Source organism: Pungitius pungitius, chromosome 2 (genome assembly GCF_949316345.1).
Source record: "Pungitius pungitius chromosome 2, fPunPun2.1, whole genome shotgun sequence".
NCBI classification, from domain to species: domain Eukaryota; kingdom Metazoa; phylum Chordata; class Actinopteri; order Perciformes; family Gasterosteidae; genus Pungitius; species Pungitius pungitius.
The window spans coordinates 31801083-31817179 of NC_084901.1; the positions used below are offsets into that span (position 1 = coordinate 31801083).

The 16097-nt window shown below is 44.5% G+C and overlaps 1 protein-coding gene across 1 annotated transcript; it reads right to left on the reverse strand.

The window, feature by feature from the left end:
* Positions 1–256: 256 nt before the first annotated feature.
* LOC119210657 (mucin-2) lies at positions 257–15119 on the reverse strand. The gene is made up of 4 exons (XM_037460880.2): positions 14892–15119; positions 10521–11734; positions 4721–6789; positions 257–2954 (listed from the first exon to the last, which is right to left on the reverse strand). Exons 2-4 carry the CDS (start codon positions 10684–10686, stop codon positions 1740–1742), a joined length of 3450 nt encoding a protein of 1149 aa, XP_037316777.2. The 5' UTR covers positions 10687–11734; positions 14892–15119; the 3' UTR covers positions 257–1739.
* Positions 15120–16097: the final 978 nt, after the last annotated feature.

Below are 16097 nucleotides of genomic sequence, written 5' to 3' on the forward strand. Positions count from 1 at the left end.
GACAGCAATAAACATAATCTTGCTGAAGGAGCCAGGTCACGTATAGCAGATGTCCCTGTCACTCAAAACACACAGAAGTAAATATTTAGAAATGTCCTTATGCTTTTGACCTTCACGTCTGTGACAGAAGGAATGGTCTGTTGTGTTTGCTGTTTCAGGACCGGGTAAGATGTAAATTGTGTGAAAAGAAAGCTAGATGTGGTTTGAATTTAGCAGTTGGTTTTCAAGCTATAATTTCCACGATTCTGTAAACATATTTAATTGCGCATGAAGGTTCTCATTGTTATGTATTCGCTTGTTTTATTTTTGAATGATACATTTGAGCAAATCAAGTTCGAAACAATCCAGCCATTAAAATGGACTGAACATAAGTGCAAATAAAGTACAAAAAGACATTTCAGACCACACAGAGAATATATTTAAAAGAGATAAGTATGTATTTAAAATACAATCCATTGCTCTCATTGTTTTCTCACAAACCCTTAGAATAATGTCAAAACAAACATACTTTTATCCTTTTTTTTTACAACTTGTTGTACCTTCTCTGACATACACACTTGCTCCTGAACTCCATCCAACCAATATCCTTTGTATAATAAGTGAAGGCTCCAAAAATGTTAGTTTGTCTCTCATGAATAACATTACAGGTGGTCCGCAAAAGCAAGAAATGGACGAACATTAATCTCCAATATGAGTATTACAATCAGTATGCCATAACATTTGCAGGTTGACAGCCAATATTGAATTGGTTGTCGGCAACGTTTAAACCTTATCAATAAAACCTTTGTCATCATGGAAACAGTGTTTGATTGAACAGGTGCATCGATGCCTCATCAAACCACCACTTTACCATTCTCCTCCACCTCATGCTCTCGTTATTCTGTACAGTTTACATTCGTTTTAGCAAATGCAGTACATGAAGCAGCATATAACATACATGACGAAACAGTGCTTATTGTTTTGATTACTACACAGATATAATAATGCACATCATTTATTTCCAATTGCTTGAAATGGATTAAATGTGTTGAAGCCTGTGACCCTGTGATATAATGTGAATAGCATGTGTTCCATTTACAACCGTGCTTTTATCATGGAAAAAATATATGGAAATTCCTTTTACCCAGTCTAATCTAACGCATTGTTTACCATATGGTTATATGTTATCCTTTACTAATGTAAATGAGAATGCCTTAAAACAAAGTACTGTACAGTCCAATGAGCTATAGATTCACACAATACTCTTTCAATACGTCTCTTCATAGCCTACTTTTAAATCCTTTTCCCATTTTGACATGCATCAGACCAGAAAACATGATTATTATTCACCGATAACAATAAAACCGGATTAACTTAAGCACAATGTAACTTGAACTGTGAATACGAGTGTACATGTTTTGTGTGCAGGTGTAGTACAATATGAACTGAAGTGAATTTAAATATCTTTGGTAACTGTATGTTAAGACTTTTGGTATTAGGAAAGAGTACACAATTCAGTAAGTGTGTTATGTAAAACCTTGTTCTTGTCAGTCCTTACTATAGATGTGGGTCATATAAAATAATATTGCTAACTTGACACAACATTTACCACTGACCAGGGTCCTTACACAAAGTTAGAGAAACATATCTTCTCATACTGATTAAATGCCATTAGATTTTTTTTTGTTTCTGGTTGATCCAAAGCCCCAAAAGTCTATGAAAACTGAACTCGTGCTTTGAATTGGCTTTCTGTGACATCCTCACAGGTCAGTGGAGATGGTGCTTCTCTTCACCCTCAGGCTACCGCCCCAGCCACGCGGACAGGTGTTGTAGGAGTGCAAGCCAGGCGATCGGAGGCCGGAGTCTTCCGACTCGACGGAGGCGTCCGAGTCGGTGAGGGAGCGAGTGTTGTAGAGCCTCACAGGGGAGCAGATCCTCTGCGTTGGTGTCAGAGGGGGGCTGGTGAATGTTGGAGACTGGGCACCAAATGCCCGCGACTGGAAAGGGCTGATGGGTGGTTTGTGACAGTCATAGCCATGGTGGGAACTTCCAAGAGGTGAGATTGGGAGGCTGTGACCGCTCAGTGCTCCAGGGGAGGGGCTGTTTTTACGTTTGGCTGCATTGATGATGTTCTTAGCCAGGAGGCGGTGGTTGGCTTTAGAGTCTGGATTATTAACAATGGGGGACATGCAGCGACTGTCTTTGGACGGGGAAATCCGTGAGGTGGCCGAGGATGTGTACAAAGGTTTAGTGGCCTGGAAGGGTAAACTGGTCTGCGAGAGTGCAGGAGACTGGGAACGTGAGCCCCAAGGAGGAGAGACAGGGGTTGTATAGGTAGATATTTGGGTGGGCCTGGAAGACGGAACAAAGGAAACAATCGAAGACTGGTTACCTTGGCTTACCATTGGGGACTGGCATCTGGATCCCCAAGGAGGAGATAGTGGGGATGTGGCTGTAGGTGGTTGGGAGGGTCTGGATGTGGACATTGAGGCAAAAGTGGAGAACTTGGTATTCTGGCTCACCATTGGGGACTGGCTTCTTGAACCCCAAGAAGGAGAAAGAGAGGAAGTAGTCGTAGACGTTTCGGGTGGTCTGAAACCAGGATTGGAGGAGATGCTGGAGGACAGGTTATTCTGGCTCACCATCGTGGACTGGCATCCTGAACCCCAAGGGGGAGAGCGTGGGGAGGTGGCTGTGAATGATTGAGAGGGCTTGGATGTTGTAGTGGAGGTCACTTTGGATGACTGGATATCCCGACTGGCCATAGGGGATTGGCATCTTGTACCCCTGGGAGAGGATACAGGGGAAGGAACTGGGCGGCTAAAGATGTTGGTGGAGGGACGATTCGTTTGGAGGCTGGGAGTCCAGGTCCCAGTGGCAGGGCCCTCAGGGCTGCTGAAACGTCTGGTGAGGCTGGGCGTCCTGGTCTTCGTGGAAGTCTCACTGGGAGATTCAACTGGGAATGTGTCTTTAGTCTGTAGATAAATAATGTATTTTAGACTCTTGGAAACACACATCAAATGTTCAGCTTGATACATAATAATGATGTTAAATAGTGTTAGTACAATTTGAATAAATACATGTCCTCTTGTTTTTTTTTAAGGTTTTGATTTTACCATGACTTTTCTGCACAAACTCACCAAGTGCAGTGCAACTGCTAACCCTATTAAATAAGAAACATTTTAATTATGCTAGGTAATTTTGTTTTGGAAATATGGCAGCAATGTGTCAAGCCATAGTGGCATTTAGGTCATCTCTATGTAGCATCTTCTTCTTCTTCAATAAGCCTGGCTGCCAGCACACACGGACCCGATCTTTAGTGTCTCTCTCAGGTTACTGTCATCTGGCCGTCCTGAGATGGCTAACCTTTACGACGTATGAAGTTACTTGACTAAAGCAAGAGCAGCATTTCATCCTATGCATATAATAATTAAGTAAATCTCCACTGTTGATAATAATAGTCTTTAGCGTTGTACACTGAACTGCTTAACTCAGTGTCCTGAGAAACTATGTCTTCTTAAGATTAATGTTACTGGTCACATCTCAAACGTTCAGTGCATCTGTTAAAGAAAAAAAGGTCATAGGTCAAACCATTTGCCTGAGTATCAACGAGTACAAGGGGCAGGTCTTAACATGAACACATATTTCAAATTCTTATTGAAGTGTAAAATATCTTGGAATTCCAAGCTGAAATAACTAAATGTTCCATCTCCCAAAATAGATTTGTCAAATAATCTATTTAACGCAAGCAGTGCATTTAATGGTGTGTTGAGGTGAGGCAGTGATTGGAGAGGAGTCAGGAAAAGGAAATAACAAACATTAGGCGGTGGAATTAATTGTTGAAAGCCAGTGAAGTCAGGAAATGAGAAAAAGGAGAAAGAGGTCATCGAAAAGCATAAAGTTTTAATCAGAGAAGGAAACACTCAAACACACAGAAATCAATCATCACAGACAGGATAATAGCAAAAGAGGGCAGTGAATCAAAGTTTATGAAACTAAACAAACATACACCCTTTAGTCAAAAATAATGTGGATATATGATGTCTTTAGAAAAAATGCCTTTTGGAATTACTGCTTTAAGTGAAAAAAAACCAATACATATGTAGGTCTGTGATGCCAATTTGTATGCAGCCTGTAGTTTGAAACATCAAAGCGACCGAGATCACAACCTTTTGCAGAAAAGAGAAAACTACCCTGAAGACATAAAGACATAAAAGTTCTTTCACTGCAACTTTCTTGTCAGTGAGAAGCATTAACTTGCAAAGCATAGATCATAAAGCAGATGTCAGACCATCTGTTAAAGTGCTTTGTGGAGCAGCATCCACTGGTGCCCACAGAATTGGGAGACAAAGTGGAAAAAGTGTGAGGTTATTTCTCATAATAGTTTTAAACTTGAAAAGGGATGTATTTTAGGACTTAAATGCTTTTGAGAATTTGGATATAGAATTTATCTGAAGGCACATTTTTATTTAAACCAAGAGTAATTACTGCTATTTATTTATTTTTTAAGTAAAAATAATTATTAGAGATTCACTGAATAGAGCATTTTGTTAGGAACAGAAGGTCTTATCCTTACTGGTAAGTATTCCATACCATTTTATACCTAAAATGCAAGCGTTAGTACTAGAAGAAGGCATACGTTGAAAAAAAGAGTGCAGACAATTTACAAATTCAACACTGCAAAAGACAGTTTTCATTTTCCAACCTCCCCTCAAAAATAGTACAAAGAGGGTCTCCACACCTGTGGTGCAATCCCAGCCTTCTTGGCAGAAAACGTGGGCCTTGGCGCCTGGAATCCTGACCGAGGAGAGGACACTCGCTCTGGAGAAAAGGCTGCCACCGGGGAGCTGATCCTCGGATCCCCAAATGCTGGTTCCTGTCGGTATTCTTCTCGTTCTCTTGTGGGGCTGAGAGGCAGCTGTGGGGACATACACTGGGTAGTGAAGTGAGAACCAGGGTTATTAGGTAACGAAGCCGTTCTGGAGAAAGACCGGGTAGACATCAGGTTCTTGGACTGCGGTGCTCCTCTGGGCAGGGTGCTAACGGGGTCCTTGACTGGGTTGAGGATGAAGAGGGAAGAGGAAAGCTGGTAGGGCCGGTGCTTCGACAGGTCCATCTCTAGTTTGGAGCAACCATTTTCCAAAGGATGGGGCTCCGGAATTGGCTCCGGTGGTGGAACTTTTTGTCTGGACTTTGGCTTGACTTCTTGTTGGGTCATTAGGTTTTGTGAAAGTTGAGCACTCATTTCTGAGTTTTTAGCAATGGCCTTGACCCTACCAGGCATGTTTGACGGGTATACCCAAGACGGTGGCAGAGACATTGTGGGAGAAGGAGACCTCATATGTCCCGCATTTTGCTTCTCAACAACGTATTTCTCCATCCTGGACTGACGCTTGGCAAACAGCTCAGCCCCCTTTCCTGACACATTGCTGAGGTTCTGCTCCGGCCTGTGCTCTGCCCTCGGGTGGGTCTTGGAGGTCTTGAGGCAGGATGCCCACTCGGGAGCTCTTGTCTCGTCGACCCTGTCCTCTTCCTTGGCGAGGAAGTTGGAGGCCTCAGCCCCCAGCGCCAGCAACTCTTCTTCGGATGCTGGCTCAGGCACAGATCTATGTCCATGTTTCTTTCTTTCATCCACCCCTTGCACCAGAGAGAGCAGCTCAGGGTTTGGCGCTAACACCGTCTTCTCTTTGAATGTGAACATCGACTTCCTACTTCCCCTTCGCACAGCCCCCTCTTCAAGTATTCCCGTTTTTATGTGTGGCATTAATTTCCTCTCTCCACTAGGCTGCTGAAAAAAGGTGGAGGACGCCGGGGCGGTTGGGGGCCCGTAATGCGGCATGGGCGGGTACTGAGACACAGAAGACACAGGGAACTGTGGTGGTGGGTCAAAGGAGGGAGACATAACTGGAGACACTGGAGACAGACTGGAGTAGTAGCTCTGCTGAGGTGGGTTTGCAAAGGTCGGTAGTGGAGGTGTGGGATATGACGGAGGCGGAGGTGGAGGTGACAACGCCAACGGTTGAGGGGCAGAGGAAGCCGGGAGAGGAGGAGTGGCATAGGAAGGCGGCGGGGGGATTTCCATGACAGGGTTTACCGCCTCCGGGGACTGCACTGTCAGTGGCGAGAAAAATGGCCTGGCAGTTCGATTGATGATGGTGCTCGTCTGTTTGGATGTGGGCACAGAAACCCTCTCCGTTCCAGAGGTGCTCCGGCAGCCGTTATTAAGCTTTCCTGCAGGAGCTGACCCTGTGTGGCCCCCATGTGTGTCTGCCTCCCCTTCGTCATGTCGCATCAGCACTGGATCAGTATTATTACTTCTACTGGGATTATCATCCTTGAATTTGTCCTCATGGATTTGATCCTTTTCCACCTCTTCTTCCTCCTGCTCCTCCTTAACAGGGAGGAAATGTCTCTCTTGGATAACAATGTCCTCCACCTCGTCGCTCTTGTGAAAATCCTTACCTCGATCCTCCATGATATCACCTACCGAATGTACCCTCCCAGGGGGTGACAATAGTGGCTTAGCAGCACTATTCTTTAAGTTCAAGTCTTGATCCTTTTCCTCAGTGCTCCTCTCTGCCCATTTTAGCTTGTTAGATGAACCGTCTGCATTCTCAGCTCCGTCCCTCCCTGACCCCTCTCCACAGCTTTCCAGGGTAAAGGCGCTGACCCTTTGCTTGCGCCGGTTGAAGAGCTGCACGCCTCGGGAGCTCGAGTTGGAGGGGACGTTGAGCTGAGCAGCAATGATATGACTTCTGACACGAGCCTCCTTCAGCTCCTTCTCGGATAAACTGGCACTCCTCGTCAGATCTGAAGGGAAAGAGACAGTGAGTAGCCTACAACAAACATGGATTTTTTGGGGATTTTCTAAAGAAATGGATCAAACAAATGTTCAAACAAAGACAACTCCCTCAACATCCAATTAAAACATATTGCTTTAAACAAAGAGAGAAAACCCGCGGGGACACATTTTTATCAAGTCTGAGATTAAATATTCTCTTAAAAAACCCACACAAGAAGTTTCTGCGCCATGTGCTTTTGATTGTTCTTTACAGTCCTTTTGACTGCAACCAATCCAGCGAGAAAAAAAATCTGCTCTGTGGACACTTGACCCAGCAGAGTGAGCTGCAGACCAAGAACAGACGTGGGCAAAGGAAACATTTTAATAAGCTTATTGACTTAATAAAAGGATTCACGTCAAGTACTAAAGAGGAAAACGGTCTATTGTGTCCTACACTGATGTTGCTGGTTTGCTGATTGGCTTGAAAACATGGCAGTGTTCAAATTAACGGTTTGTTTTTGAAGCTTAAGAGCTCCAGCAGGCAGCAGAGCTATTTCCTCTGCAGTCGTCCCTCCCTGAGCATTCCTCCGCCGCTGAGAAAACTCCCTGTGTGAGCTTCCAAAATGCCTTTGGTTTCCCAATGTACTTCATTTGTGCAATTTTGCTGCTTGAACACTTAATACAGCAGAGATGACATTGTTCAACTCCTTTCTAAACGTACCATACAATCAACTGCTCCCATCTTAAATATAGTGACTATATCAACCTACATAGTTAACCAGAGGAAAACGCTGCATTTCAGAATAAAAGTCATGGACTCTCTCCTTATTTAGTAAGGTAATGGATCCATAGAGATTATTCAATCTAGTTATGTGCCAATCACAATTAATAAGCATATGTTTATTATATTGTTATTTTAATATATAAAGATAAAAACAATAGTGGCAATTTGCATGATAGAACTTTGCAGGGTAATAGAGTGCACAAAATGACACCCTTTAAGTGTCGCTGGCTATTTCCGCATGGACCTTTTTCAATGGCAGCGTCAACTATGGTAATCACTCAACCTGACAGAAGTAAAAGGGACGTAACACCATTAGAGGGAGATTCATCAACCACCTTACATATTGTGTCAGCGGTATTTTAAAGTGTGAAAGTGTAATCACAATGACACTTTGAACAAGCAGTCTTCTCACAGCTATTGGCATGAGCATAAATCACCTCCCTTAATGGACTGCAGCAGAGGACCCACACACAGGTGCTTACTGTATTCTCAGCGCCTTTTATCAATATTGGTGGGGATGCGACAATGGGTCCCACATTTGTCATTTATTATTTCATTTTTTTCAATCGGTCAGAGCAGTGAGGCTTGAAATGAAATGTCACATCACTGTAAACATTTGGAAGCCAGACTGGTGGTCGAGCAGCACACGTGCAATGTGCGAATCCCCTCAACGGTTCAATTCATGCCCAAAACAAGTCTGTATTAAATGTGGACTATTTGTTTCACGTCAATTTATGATCTGATTGAATGACACCAACATCTTAATCCTAGCATTTACCATACATTGTAAACTAATTAAGATATGAACATTGAACCAATAAACGGAGATGAAACGGATGTTCTTCTAAATTACAACGCATTTTACACATGTCATGAGGAAAATATTACACAGATTAACTCAAAAATTCCACCAACTTTGGTAATAACTTTTTGATTCATGAGGGGAAAAATCCCTTAAGGGTTATGGACGGTAGCCAATGTCAGCAGTTACAAAAACAACCTAGTCAAACAAGTCATATTTCTTCACATGGCAGGCAATCACAAGTTGTTCATCAGGTTGATGTGAAGTATCCTAAAGTTAACCAAAAAATGTCATTTCTCTTGCTGGAATCCATTTTAGTGCTTGATCCCTTACCTTTTTCATGTTCAAAATCAGAGCTCCGCTGTTTTGTTGTACTTCCACAAGAGTTTTCAATTTAACTGCGTCTGATAGCTTCACGCCCCCTTTCTGCAGCGAGACACGGGATCGGATTTCTCTTCCTCCGCACTCTGGCACACAGTCGGGCAGACAGGGAGGGAGGTGGTCCGTGGAGCTGGAGGCTGGGCTGTCTGTCATTCAGCCTCCAGCTCTGTTTTTTCAAATCACCACCCACCTCCAGGGGGTTTCCTACTAACTATGAAAACAGAGACATGCCTTTGAGGAAAGAGCTCACGGCTTCTGTCTGGGTCTATGTTAAAGCATCTGCACTCTCTTTTGACAGGTCTGCAGAGGTATCCAATCAATGGCGAGCATTGAGCGGCTAATCTCTGTCTGATGTCCTGCGATGGCAGGGAAGTGTCCAGCCCTTGTCGCAGTCTTTGAAGTGGAAAGGGTTACCGGCGATAAAATGTGTGTATGGATTAGATCACTGAGACCCCAGAGATCCAGCACCTGACCCCTGCTGCCCCCGATGTCATTTCTGGAAATCGCCATGTAGCCGTGTGTGTTTTTTGTGCACTCTTCCCGACCGAGTGGCTGCCCTCGCCCGAACCCTGTGCTCCCTAAGCTCCGACCTGCGAGGGCAGCGTAGGAATTTCCTCTCCTCCAGCAGAGACAAAACTCAGCCCTCGGCGGTGCTGCAGGAACCTCCACTTGATCTGCACACGCCCCCCCTTCTGATATAGCTCATCGGTCGGCTCTCTCTCTCCGGCCCCTCATCCCTGCCTTGGTGAGAGCAGACGGAAAACTGCCCCCCAGCCGCAGGATTTAAATCAGGGGGCCAGCCCTGCACTTGTGTATCAAAGGTCAGATTACTCTGTCGGATGTTATCTTTCTCCGGGGCGATGGCTTTGGGGGTGAGCGGGATGACAGCCCCCGTGCGTGAATTGTGAAGCGATATGGAAAGACGAGGATTAAGCGAGGTCCTGGGATCCTCTCAGACTGAATGTGACTTAAGCTCTTGGTAGATCCCCATTGGAGGGAGGGGAAAAACCAAGCTCTGCTGCGCATACTGTTAGGTGTGTGTGTGTGCTACGGAAGGCCTCTGCAGAGGTGCAGTCCACTATTAACTGTGCTTCTGGGTTGTTTCTGGTGGCTCCATTTGAGGAAACCCATTAGTGATTAATGAGGGATGGCACCAGGTGCAGAGGCTGTAGATCTATATCGGGGACCAGTTATCTGATTGCCATGACCTTTCTGTTAAACTTCCACACATATACTTGTACTGTCTTTGCCTTGTACTGCCTCTGACAGGCTTGTCACAGCCCAGAGGTGATTATCCGGCTTTACAGCTGTTATTTCAGCGTTGTTCCATTTTTATATTTCTTACTTGACAGCTGCGAAAGTAAAAGAAAGGTCTGTAGAAGTTTCCCAAAATCTTTTACCGCAGGTTAGCCCGTTATCATTAGTGGCAGAGTTGCATATTCAAACTGACCTTTAGCAGTGATGTATGAATGCATTTCCATTGCTGTTGGGGCAGCTTGTATTTAAGGCATGGAAACAGATGTTTCATTGAAACTGTGTCAAGTTGCACTGAGGAGGCGGGGCTGCCTGTTTCCTCTATTTGCTATCTCGCCTCAGTTATAGGTCTCCTGATAGCGTAAAATAGCACAGTTAAACACACACTGAAGCATTGAGGTAGTGCCACAAACAACCCATGCCCACAAATATAATTCCAGATGCATTTTGTGTTGTGCAACCGAGTTACAATGTCCTGTCTTGCCACTCGCTCACTCCCTCAAGTAAGGACAGCAAACGAGAGGTAAACAAACACTTACTTGTTTTCCGGCTCATCTGTTCTTTGTTGAATCCTGCCGTCTCCCATGATGCATTGCACTCTGTCCCAGGAGTGTGCGTGTTGTGTGTTGCTTGCAGAGGTTTTCTCAATTCTCCTGGACAGCTCAGTCCCCTCCTAATCGACGTACGTCCCTTCTCCGTTTCCATTGCTATACTCAAAGTAAAATGCTGCCGCTTGCAGCAAAAACAAAAGCCCTCGACAGGGCGATGTGCGAGTGTTTCGTTCCAGTCAGCTCAATCTTCTCCCCTGATAAGAAGAAACTGTCACGGCAGTTGGAAGATGGAAGTATTAGTCCTCACTGAAGCAGTGAATATGTTTGAAAATGCAAGAAAACCCACGGAAAGGGACAAGGAAAGGAGTAGCTCAGCATTCCCAGTCGGGGCTTCCGTTTTCAGCAATAATCCTTCCTCGTGTTGTCCTGTTGTCAGCCAGAATTTGACTGAAAAAGTGTGCTCTTCTTTGGTTTTCATGAAGTATTATTCTCAAACTAACAGAACCTCCTGGGAGGGTCACCTCATATGTGCCTTGGATGAGTTCCCATGGACAGCTGCCACGAAAATTGCACAAGTTTGTTGTGCTCTTTTGGAATTCTTGCAAACAGGGCTGAGAAACAGTCCACTCTTTTCTTTTTGCATTTCTCTATTACTCCTTTTTCTTCTTTTCCAGACGTTGCTCTTCCTCTTCTGCTATTTTGGTCACCAAAACATGCTTTTTGTCTGCATCCCAATCTCCAGCTCGCAGATTATTTTTCTTTCGGAGAAAAGGATCTGCCCTTTATCTTGGAGTTCATAACTCCACAGTGACATGAAGGGGAACTGTGTATATGGCAGCTTCCTGCTGTTAGGTGCATGTGAGGAATAACATTTCACTCTGGAAAGGTCATTCAAGAGACTGCTTTGTATTCAGATCTTCAATGTATCCAACTAAAGTGGCTTTATTTTGGTCTTCTGTGTTATTTGTCATACATCAGCATCTGAAGGCAGGATGATTAATTCCCTTGTTTTCTTTATTAAAAAAAGCACAAGTGAGAGGGATTGTTCTTATTTCTTCTGGTGGTAGTTAAAGTTAATATCATTTACTTGCTATTTACTGCTTTAGTCTTGCGTCCAAAGCTGCAGCTGTAATTAAATGGATGCTATGTTACTGTTCTTTATCCAGTATTCATCACTGGGTCCGTTTTCTGTACCGTTCAACCTGCAAGAAAAAAGGAAATACAGCGGTTAAGATTCAGCATTCGATAAAATCTGATATTTGCTAGAACAAAAGCTGGATGTTGCATCTACCCACAAACGAAACGCTTTGGCCGAGAGCCGGTAGAAGAATCCTACATCCACAATATTCCATCGTCGCCCCTTTGGGAAAGGGCACGATTTTTAACACAATGCCTTGTAAAGGTTAAACTCTAATTTATTTGCAAAGTCCTGCAGATTTGACTAATTGGAGTAGTAGGCCAAACGAAATAAGAATAACAATTTAATATACTCTGTTTGGCTCATTTGATACTTTTAATGAGCACTGGCCTTCTAAAAGGCTTGTATTTGAAACTTGAAGTCTGTTTTTTAAACAATGAATGTCCAATTATCTGTCTTCACAGATAAAGATCAGCCTTTTGAACTGGATTCCAGCAAATAGGGTGGAAAAGGAAATGAGGAAATGTGGAACAGGGAATGAGGAAACGCCTTTATAAAAGTCGGAACGTGAGAAACCTGATGTTGCCTCCAAAGATTGAAGAAGGTCATAATTCAAAAGGGCTTTACGGTGGTGAATGTGCATTACACCCATCAAAAGCTTTATCTCTACCTCGAGGTCCGAGATGCGATACAGAACGGTGTAAAGACACAAAGATCGGAATGTTTAACGCTGACATATTTTGCATCCCTCCTGAAAAAGCATTTCATTAGCCTACAGTACCCACTGCCAAAGGTTCACGCTGATAAACGTGTGGGGGCGCGTCCTTTTCCTTGCTCAGGCTTGCCTCTCCTTGAAGCTGATCACAATTACATTAGTGTTTGCTCGTGAGTCACCGCTGTAACACTCGGGAGTGGGAGGTATTTACGGAAAACTGCACACATAATCATTTCTTATAAAATTCCTGTGAAGCAAAGCAAGCGTTCTGGCCTTCATCTTTTCCGAATGTGCATGAGCGCCATTAACTTGTTTTGCATTCCTTGGAGGTCTTCCCTTCACTTCCCTCTGACATGACAGCTGAGTCATGACCGTCTTTGGGATCCTCAGCCCCTAAATGCAATCAACCAAAACAAAACACTGCCCCCCACCCCCCTGCAAAAAAAAAGAAGAAGAATCCTTTTTGTTTTACTGGCGTGATCACGGATGACTGGAGATGAAGGCCGGCATTGTTTAGAAAAACTGACAACAGCTCTTTGATTCCAACAGAAGTGTTTGTTTCTATCTGGATCACATTTGGAGGCTGACGTCTTTTTAAATTAGCGCCTCATCTTACTACATCTCATCTTCATCCAAAGATGTCTTGTTTGCCGTCATCAATGAGAAGAGAGGTGAGCACATTGAAACATGGTTATATTTCTTCTCTCTTATCCAGTCTGCAAACATTCATTAACTCCCAGAAAAAGAACAGGCGTTGAAGAACCATGCACACACAGACTATGGACTTTTGAAATGCTCGTCTGCCTCGATGTGTATTCCACATCGCCCACCTGTTCACCCATTACATTTTTTCTTTGTCGCTCTTTTCCAGTCCGGCCCGTACAGGCCATTTTAGTGTGTAATCCAGTTCCTGTACATCATCAACACATATGGATTGACAGGCTGACGGCAAATATCCCACAGCTCTCCGCGGCACGCCTCGCTCAAAAGGAATGGCTTTGGCAGCCATACAGCCTGAAATCCTTAGTCTCTACCAGACGTTGTCTGGTACATTTACTACACATCTGTATCAATAGCCAGCGTGTAGACAGAATATCAGCCACCTAATAAATCAAATGCTGAATGCATTTTTACTTCAAATATGGCATCTGTACATCCTCAGTCGCTCCGAGCGCACATGTGTTGAGGTATGTGAAATGTGTGGATGTCAGGTGATCCCGCATTCCACCGTCTGTACGACTTTGAAGTGTATCAGTTACCCGGCTTTTAATGAGGCATCTGGTCACGACGTTGACTGAAATCCCTTTAGGCAGATCTACTGCGTGTCTGTTATCTCTTCCCCCTTTTTTGCCAGGATCCCTTACAGTTTGGCAAGCAAAAATTGTTCAGCCCTAAATGCAAAAGGCATGAGCAGGGCCCTTCTCTCTCTCTCTTCTTCTCTCTCTCTCTCTCTCTCTCGCGACTGCTCAGACAAAGAACCATTCAAGGGCACTGGCAGCGTTATGAAATAATTTCGGGTAGTGCTTCGAAATTGGCATTCTTGGTTCATAATTCCTCAGCCAGCGCTGGCTGATGACTGACATCTAACACACGCTGCAAGGCACTCCAATGAGAGTCATACATGTCTCGCTCTCTCTGTTTCCCTTTCCTCTTTTAGGAATCTTGCAAAGTGCTGTCATAAATCATGCAGCGGAAAACCTTTTTTTTTTAATACAGAACATACTCTCAGTGTCACAGGTGGGGTGCTTCGAGAGGCAAAGATAAATACTTGGAGTAGGTGTGTGTGATCTAGTGCCAAGGGAGGGACGAGGGGGGGGGGGGGGGGGGCGCTTCAAAAATAGTCTGCGAATGAGCTGAAAACTGTTAGACATCAAAGGGAGATGGTACAAGCCTTTTTAAAAGGGTGAGCAAATACTATCAGAACTGTAAGAATCCTTGGATGAGTGATTTTGACTTTCAGCATTGTTTTTTTTTCTTCATTTTTCGCAGTGACGGGAACGAAAAACAGCTTTTCTGCAAGTTCAAAGCATCTTTTGTCACATCAAACTAAAGGGGTATCATTAGTGAAAGTATCTATGGTAAAATGAAGCTAAATAAAAACCTCCATGTGAGGCCGTTAATTGCCCTCACCTGTTGTGTTAACAGGAAGCAATTACTTATACAGGTAAGTCAATACACCTCCGACCGGGTCTTTAATTTGATACACCCTCTAACGTTACACAGTGCAGCTTCACTATATAACATGGCTACACAGCAGGCTTCAAACAGTCGGGACAATAGCTTCGGATATCAGTGACCACAGCGCCAATTTAGCCCGGCCAACCCCCATTTGCAAGTCTGCAGGCTGCGCCGAGGGGGGAAAAACAGCGGCCCCAGATGTTTGTCATCTCCTCAAACAAAGACTTTCAAAGTTTCCCTCCTCTTCTGCTCCGGGTTCGACTGCATTCCCACCTCACCCTCTCCCTCTCTCTCTCTCTCCCTCTGCAAAACAAAGATAGTGTCTTACCCCCCCGTGAAGGATGAGAAATGAATGGGCCGCAGGTGACAAAGTCTGCAGCAACCACGGTTTCACAGCGACGGATCCACTCCGGGATCCTGCACTCCTTCCTGTCTGGTGTGTGTCTGTCGGGTCACCTGTACTCCGGTGGGGTCCGGCTGAGTGAGGGAGCGAGTTTGCACTGCCCCTTTTTTAGTTTCTACGAATCTGCACACTCACCTCCCCCTTTTACCTCTCCCTTTCTCTCTCTCTCTCTCTCTCTCTCTCTCTCTCTCTCTCTCCCTCTCACTCCCTCCCGCTCTCAACTGATGCAGACGCAGGGTGAGGGTGGGAGGGGGGTCAGTTGGAGCACAGAAGGCTCTTTGTCTGGGATCTTTCATATGGTTTCCTTCAAGCTTACATACTGAAGACATTATGTTAGAATATATTTTCATATTCAACAGAGGGATGTTGAGGGACCAGTGGGCCCCACTGTGCCCTCCCCTCTTTTCCTTTCTGGACCCATTTTCCCGCCACCCCTGGCAGGGAAATCCAAATAGACAAAGTTTCTGCTAAACCCACCAAGAATTTGTTGATGCAGTCACTGCCCGCTTTTGACAATAAGACTTGAGTACAGAAACACAGACTAAAGAATATAAAAAACATTGGAGCTATTTCACCATGTGTGCAGATTGCTCAGGACAGTAACTCACGGACACCCTACACAGTTGGGACATTAATTGCAAAATGATGAGCTTTTCTGATAAAATGTGATTTTCTCAAAAATTGAGTTAGTCACAGTGAGTCACATCTGGTTCAACAGATGGTAACCAATGTTTAGAAATTATGGGGTATTTAAAATGATAGATTATAGAAAGATATTTCACTGATTAAAAACTGAGGGCCTCCAGAGACATGGCTCCTGGTATTTGGAGAAACAGCCAGATAACAGGGAAGTGTTGCGGCGACAGGTGAGGAAAAGGCCAGGAGCGATGGATTGTAGAATAAGGGATGGAATGGGGTCAAGGGGGCAGGTGGTCGGACAGGCAGAGGTTACCATGGTAAGGACTCGGTTAGGAGACGGGGGGTGAAAGAGGGAAACGCAGTGTGTAAAACACATGTAATAGGAGATGGGTTAGAGAAAGACGAGCGTACTGTATGTCAGCTATTTTTCCAAATAAATAGCTGACCAAGTCTCCCGGAAGAAGGGTGGAGCGGGGAGGAGGACTCCGGGGG

Coding starts and splice junctions, on each gene's coding strand:
- LOC119210657 (XM_037460880.2), bottom strand. CDS start 10,686: ATGGAAACGGAGAAGGGACGTACGTCGATTAGGAGGGGACTGAGCTGT. Junction 6,790..10,520: donor ACAGATGAGCCGGAAAACAA/GTAAGTGTTTGT, acceptor CTTTCCCTTCAG/ATCTGACGAGGAGTGCCAGT. Junction 2,955..4,720: donor AGGCTGGGATTGCACCACAG/GTGTGGAGACCC, acceptor ATTTATCTACAG/ACTAAAGACACATTCCCAGT.